Below are 7,682 nucleotides of genomic sequence, written 5' to 3' on the forward strand. Positions count from 1 at the left end.
TAGTGATGATTCTGTAAACACTTGTATGGATGCTAAAATAGTTTAGTTTTGTCAACTAAAGCACAATGCCAAGAAATTATATAAAGTTGTACGGAGCAACATAAGTTGTCGAGGACAAGCAAATGAATATGATGATGTCCTTTTTATAGAGGCCTTAATGATTTATCGGATCATTAACGGTACACCATTTGACATGGGAAAAATCATTCTATACCGGATGCAAGACACACTGGAAACACCCATGGTTCTGTTGCCTTTTGGGAAGTTGCTTACAACATTATTCTATTTTCTCAACGTCACCAATAATGGTTAATATTTGTGCGTACCTAGTGCACGTGATGGTATTTACTTGATTTATGGAGTGAACCCGGGGTTTTACCTACTCGTATTCTAGGATTTCTGTTCGCTCCGTCAGTCTCTCGGGATGGTTTAAGGATCGGGTTCCTGTAATGTGGTTCATATTTTCGCTCCGTCAGTCTCTCCTGGAATTATCGGGCGCCGCAAGTGATTCCAAATACTTTTTCGTTTAGTCTATCAAATTAAATTGATCAACCCAGTTAGTAAGCCGAAAGCTAGGCCCATTTATTTATATAAAACCTAATACGTAAAACCCTAGATAGCTTTGCCTCGCCGGTTATTTTTGGGCATCGTCTCTCTCAGGTTTCAACTTTTTCTCTTTCAGTCAGTTAAACTCTGATAATCAATGTATGTATATCTATCTAATTACTGTATAGCATTCATAAACCAGGGTTCCAATTTTCCGCTTTTAGCTATATATATCTTTAAATCCGGTGATTGTTATCATTTGTCGCATAAATCTGTATATGTATGCTAATATAAGTAGATAGAAGATATTTAGCTGATATTAAAGTGTTTTTATGTTAAATTCTAATTAAGTTGAAATTACTTTGAGCTGTAAAGCTAATTTTTAGTTTTGCGCCTATGTATAGTGTTATTAATATTGTTATATTTTGTTGCACCTATGATCTATTAATTTGTATTTTGGAGAATTAAGTTAAGTTGGCGGTTACTGCTGTTTTAGTTTGGTGAATTAAATGTTATGTTTGAATAGAATATTTGTTATAATAATAACTAGTATAAAAGATAAAATAAATAAATAAATTGTTTTTCATTTGCAGAAACAAGTGATCGGTGCATTGACAGCAGACACCAATGGTGCATGTTTCGTTTTATCGCAACTGTAAGTTGTGTCATATCTCTTTTACTTTCTTTTATACAGATACACAGTCCTATTTAATTGACTTGCAAACCAGTGTATACAGATAGGTGTATATTATGTAATGTAGTATCCTGTATATTTGTATGGCTTTAGTTTATGTTTTTGAATTCTGTAATTTGGCATTATGATTTGCTGTTATGATTATATGTCGTTCGATCAAAGAACTGTATAAAGGGTTAAATGTGTTTTTCATAAAAATTGCAATACAAACATTGAGCTATTACAATATAACAGTAAATTTCTGATAATAGATAATCTAATACATTGGAATGTAACTTTCAAATCATTTATATGATATATCTAATGCATTCAAAATAATACTTGAGGTGCACATAAAAATGAGTGTGATTTTATTGATACTATCTAATGAAAATGAGATCACAACAAGGTTCTAATTATTTCAGATGGTAAGACATTCAAGAAGCCTCGACGTCCATATGAGAAGGAACGACTAGATGCTGAACTAAAGCTTGTTGGTGAGTATGGTCTACGATGTAAAAGGGAGCTCTGGAGGGTGCAGTACGCGTTGAGCCGCATTCGTAATGCAGCAAGAATGCTTTTGACTCTTGAAGAGAAGGACCCACGTAGGATTTTCGAGGGTGAAGCTCTCATGAGGAGGATGAACCGATACGGGCTGTTGGATGAGAGTCAGAACAAGCTCGATTATGTACTTGCCCTAACTGTGGAGAACTTTTTAGAGCGCCGTCTGCAGACTCTTGTTTTTAAGACTGGTATGGCCAAGTCCATCCACCATGCTAGAGTTCTCATCAAACAGAGGCATATCAGGTATGACTTTTTTTTTTTTTTACCAAGGATCTGCAGTTGAGGTCTATTTAGGCTTTCTTATTTGTGTGACGTTAGATAACACATAGAAGCTACCATTGGACTAAAACTGAAACAGAATAAACATCATTTTTTTTATTTACCTAAAAAAACATAAAACAGTTGATTATGAATACAAAATTTCTTTGACGTATGGATTTGCCATTTTTATTCACTGAAAAAGTTTAAAATAATAATAATAATCAAATCATTCTCAAGTCTGAACTAAAGTATTATTTAAACTTCTGGTGAACTATTGTTTTCTCATCCGATAATTAAATGGAAATAGTCTTTGCTCTTGCGGATCCTCAAAATAAAGATAATTTGGGTATTACATTTTTATAGAGTTGTATACGTTGGACATAGTTCTTATCAAAGTTGTTTTTTTTTTTTTTTTTTTTTTTTTTTTAACTTGTAATTCTAGGTTTTAATATCATTTTCTTATTTATTCATTAGTCATGTTGTTTAAGCTTGGCATTTTCAATTTATTTATTCAATTAACTTGTGTTTCTCTCATTACACCTGAAACCTCTTGATTTATTCGAGTGTATATGTTGGTTTAGGCCAGATGTGTTAACATGATTGTGATTACAGAGTTGGAAGGCAAGTGGTGAATGTTCCATCATTCATGGTTAGAGTTGACTCCCAGAAACACATTGACTTTTCTCTTACAAGTCCATTCGGTGGTGGTCGACCTGGCAGAGTGAAGCGAAAGAACCAAAAGGCAGCAGCAAAGAAAGCAGCTGGTGGTGACGCTGAAGAAGATGATGAAGAATGAGCTGTCAGCCCTTTTTATTTTGTCAAATGTTTTTCTGTTTTTTTATGGACATGTTTATTCATCTGTTTGCTTGTTATGCTAGAAAGTTTTGGTAACGTTGTTTTTTCGCTGTTAAGAAGTTGATCATGTTCTGTACTAATGTCCTCAAATGCTTTGATTACTAAACATGACCAATCCGTCACTCAAAATATGATAATTTCAAATAAAATTTATTATCGGATTTATACAACAAAAGGTTTACATTAAGATACATTAGTCATACACAAAAGTATTATATATTTATATGCAATGATACAAATGTTTTATTGTGTTAATAGTGATACGATGATGTCTCGTTTATATATGAGTAATCGCAACCTCCCAAGTAGAATGCTCAATCTAGTGATCATGAGAGACGAATATCATTAGCAAAGGCAATATGTACGCAAGAAACAACAAGATGAAATAAGTACGCTTTAGGAATTTGTAACGTTGAGGAGAGGAGTACTGTTGTTGAGGTGAGCTCTTTAAAGCATCATACTTATAAGCCAAGAATATGAGATTCAGAATCGCAAGAACATATGCAGCGATAGAAAATTTCATAAGTGGATGGTAAATGAGCACAATAAGAGCTTGGTTTTGAACGGAGTAAGAAATCTATATGTGTATATATTCTTTTCGAACGATATTGTGTATCTTAATATTATATAGAAATCAGAATATTATTCACAATCTTTTCATCATCTTAATTATAACAAACTTTATTACCGAATTTACGTAATACGAGGTACAAGTATAAAACAACGAAAAAAATGAACTACTCTTATTTCTTTCTTTATTCTGTCACACGTGTATCAGTTATTGTTATTAGTTTTTTTTTTCTTTCATATTTTTACTTTACTTTCGACTCGAAATAGATGCATGTTACGAGTATTTATATTACATTATTTTCATTATTTTTTTCCCATTCACTTTACATCTCAATCTTTTCCATAGAAAAAACTTGAGAACAAGTGAAAAGAATAAATGAAAGGAAACAATAAGGGCATAAGGCGGTTGCCTGAAAAGTAAGGACAAAAAAGAAAGAGAGCTACGTTCTTGGTTGTTTTATGAACAATAAAAGAGAGAATAAAAAAATGGAAAAGATCGAAGATAATAGAAGCAGAGGTAGGAAGCAAGAAATGGGAGGAGATATCGAGGGTGTTTCTTTCTAAGAAATATAAATGAACAAAACAAACTGACCAACGACCTTGCTATGAAGCTGCCCCCCATGTGTGGAAGCTTGAAAGAACAACCGGCGCAAGTTGGAGTCCGGGGGATCAAGATTTACCTTTGACTATCGAGTATGCCTCCGTGGCGCTGCATCAGCTGATGCCCTTGTACATCGGGTCTATCACGTGCCCTTGAAGGATGCCTTCGGGCTAGACTCTTGCCTGTCACACATAGGATTCTTTGGTGGAGGTGATTTACAGGCTTCCGGCTCTTACATGTGGGTTTGGTGGGTTGCCAAACGCAACACAGTTGTTGAAAGAACAAAAGAAACTGAAATCAAGAGGAACAAGGAAGAACGCCGGAATTGCGGTTTATCAATAGATTGAAACGACAACAATCGGCAGCCTGCGTACCACATCGAGTGATATCCAAAACATAGTAGATCAGAGATGGTCGGAACTTAATGGTGGCGTTAAATTGTGGGTGGCCGGAACTTGAGGGTGGCCAGTATATAGATGATGAGGATTTATATTTATATATTTAAGAATATGAAAATATAAAGGATAGAAGAGAAAAAATGATAATGTGATGATGCCTAAACGACAGAATTGTAGATTCCTATGTTTCGAAATGGAAATTAAGAATGTTGTCTTGTCCTCAATACTTTAGTGCAGCCAGGCCATATGATTGTGCAGCGCCTTTTTCTCCCTCAAAGGCTTCCAAAACGGTTTTTCTTCCCTTTTTGTTTTGTGACTTATTCCAACAATTTTATCCCATAAATAAACATCACAACGGCCACTTCAATTGTGACTGGTGAGAAGGTGAATCACGTTGAATGGTTTTGCGCCTTCAATTACCTTTACTAATAATTCGTTTTGTTTCACTTGTTCGATTTGGTTGACTACAGAATCATTTACACAAATCCACCAATAACACTTTCGAAGCAGGCATCATATTCAGTTTGGGCTGACGGAATCCGTTTCGAGCAAAGGTATTTTCGAGAGCTCAGTTTCTAAGATGAAGGCTAAGAATTCTCTACTAGAGGAATTGAAAAGATCGAGGGTAATTTATGAGTGTATCTAATTCTATGTTTAGATTCTAATAAAAACAGATGAAGCTGTAGTAAAGCGGACTTACTCCGTTTTCAGCGGTCCACTATCGGGTTCAATTGGGGTACTTAAAGTTGATTCAATCTCTGGTGTTTGGATCATATCAGATGTCAATTCCAACCTGAACAAAAAACAGAGCAACCTACATGTTTTAGTAAATGAAATGATGCACAGATTATAAAACATAAACATAGACACCCACTGTTGAACAAGGATTGAATCCTTGGAAGCTGTTGTCATTTTTGGGAACTCTCTGAAATTAATAACTGTGTCTCTGTGAGTAGGATGTATGAGGTGTATTATATATTGGCTATGAGAAGCTTGTCATGGGCGGCATTAGCGTAATTGGAATAATTTCAAACATGAATCGCCTGCAAAGATTACGTCATCTCCTAAGTCAAATACTCATTGGGCTCTATTATCTTATTGACCAAATTTTGTAGTAATAATTTTGTATTTCAGATAATTGACATGTTACATGAGGTGAGGATAGGAGGAGTACATTTGTAGATAAAATACAGGGCCATTGGGTCATACTAATGGGCTTAACATAAATACAATACAAGGCTATCATAATTCATGATTACCTAAATGGTCCGTTAACCTTGAATAATCTAACGTACATAATGGGTGTTTGTAGATGACATGATTATGATGGCTGATGAGCTTAAATTTATTTTTTCTCTGGCTAGATCGTTGGTTGGGTGATAAAATTCCAAGAGGGTATGAAAGAAATGAACTTCAGAAATAAACTATTGAATATGAGATTATAACAAGGTTCTATTTATTTCAGATGGTAAGACATTCAAGAAGCCTCGACGTCCTTACGAGAAGGAACGATTAGATGCTGAGTTAAAGCTTGTTGGTGAATACGGTCTACGATGTAAGAGGGAGCTTTGGAGGGTGCAGTACGCTTTGAGCCGCATTCGTAATGCAGCAAGAATGCTTTTGACCCTTGAAGAGAAGGACCCACGTAGGATTTTCGAGGGTGAAGCTTCGATGAGGAGGATGAACCGATACGGGCTGTTGGATGAGAGTCAGAACAAGCTCGATTATGTACTTGCATTAACTGTTGAGAACTTTCTAGAACGCCGCTTGCAGACTCTTGTATTCAAGACTGGTATGGCCAAGTCTATTCACCATGCTAGAGTCTTCATCAAGCAGAGGCATATAAAGTATGATCTTTTTTACTAAGGATCTGCAATCGGGGTCAATTTGGGTTTTCTTTTTACTTTGACGTGTTTGTTTTACGATAACACATAAGGCCTACGATTTGGGCATTTGTGCTAAAACTTATCGAATTTTCTGCTAATTAAATTGGTTGATTATTGATCAAGCCAATTTTGACTTGAGTGCAAAAGATTGTTGACTAACCTTCGGAAGGGATTTCTCCGGTTAACGCGATGGGTATGAAGGGTGTTGTGGTGGTTGACTTTTGCTGAGCCTCCAAGGTGAACTAATCAGAGTGATCAGCAATGGTAATTGAATGTTGATTGTCCTTGTAAATGGTCGATTATGGCTAGTATTTATAGGAGAAAGATGGCGGTTATCCTAGGTAACTACCATCAATCCACTAACCCACGATTACCACTTCTGGAATCCTCTAATCATGCCCACTAACTGCTCCACGTTCTCCTGATTTGTTGGACGGACAAGAAACTGAGCAGACTGAGTCAACGTTTAACGGCACGCTACGGGTGGCGTAGCGTGAGCCTGGCCATGACCAGAGGGCGGCGTTGACTTAGTTGTAATTCAACTAGGAATTGAAGCTAAACGTCCAGCTAAGAAATACGCTATGCGTCGCACGTGACGGCCATGGCGGGACGTACGTCATTAAGTCCCCCCAGTTTGGTTGGAATCCAATTACCTTGGATTGTAACCAAACTATATTAAATAAAATACTATAAAAAGCCATCATTACTGACACGCCGTAAACGTCAAATCCTGTTCCCTCGTAGGGTGTGCTAGGAATGACGTCAGCACTCATTACGGTTTACAGCTGTAAAAACTGAAACGACGCGAATCCAACGGTTGTGCCTTGATACCCTTATGACACGTGTACGTTCAGGATCAAGGCCCAACAATTGGGCCCACGGTAAGTTTCTTCTATAAATATGGCACTTTTACCTTCACATTTTTACACCTTTCTCTCCGCCTCCTTGCTATTAAACAATTTTTCTTCTTTCTCAACACGCGTCGCGCTTTCATACTAAGGTAAATAAAAATGTCTAAGGCTAACGTTGCGACAGAAAACACCACCGTTACGACGGCGGAGATGGAGAAATTCATAGATGACTACTCGGTACTGCGAGACGTACCAACGATGGTAGCGATACCCGGGCAACGTGCCGACGAACCGCCAGAAGGATACTTCACGTTATATTGGAAGTCGGTAGCCCTGGGCAACCTACGCTTCCCGTTGAGCGAGTTCGTGACGGCCGTGCTAGACCATTATCATATTAGCGTCTCGCAGCTACATCCTCACGCATGGCAGCATGTCACTATTTTTGAGATGTTTTACAATCCACAGAATAGACCGGCG

General features: G+C 36.9%; 2 protein-coding genes across 2 annotated transcripts; both read left to right on the top strand.

Annotated features, from left to right (window-relative positions):
* The first annotated feature begins 584 nt into the window (after positions 1 to 584).
* On the top strand, positions 585 to 3,082 carry LOC139852449 (small ribosomal subunit protein uS4y-like). Its single transcript, XM_071841748.1, has 4 exons — positions 585 to 660; positions 1,140 to 1,201; positions 1,645 to 2,026; positions 2,657 to 3,082. Exons 2-4 carry the CDS (start codon positions 1,174 to 1,176, stop codon positions 2,838 to 2,840), a joined length of 594 nt encoding a protein of 197 aa, XP_071697849.1. The 5' UTR covers positions 585 to 660; positions 1,140 to 1,173; the 3' UTR covers positions 2,841 to 3,082.
* An 873-nt stretch (positions 3,083 to 3,955) lies between these two features.
* Positions 3,956 to 6,334, top strand: LOC139853898 (small ribosomal subunit protein uS4y-like). The gene is made up of 4 exons (XM_071843239.1): positions 3,956 to 4,019; positions 4,188 to 4,400; positions 5,143 to 5,229; positions 5,934 to 6,334. Exons 1-4 carry the CDS (start codon positions 3,956 to 3,958, stop codon positions 6,332 to 6,334), a joined length of 765 nt encoding a protein of 254 aa, XP_071699340.1.
* The last annotated feature ends 1,348 nt before the right edge of the window (positions 6,335 to 7,682 follow it).

This window comes from Rutidosis leptorrhynchoides, chromosome 6 (assembly GCF_046630445.1).
Source record: "Rutidosis leptorrhynchoides isolate AG116_Rl617_1_P2 chromosome 6, CSIRO_AGI_Rlap_v1, whole genome shotgun sequence".
Classification (NCBI taxonomy): domain Eukaryota; kingdom Viridiplantae; phylum Streptophyta; class Magnoliopsida; order Asterales; family Asteraceae; genus Rutidosis; species Rutidosis leptorrhynchoides.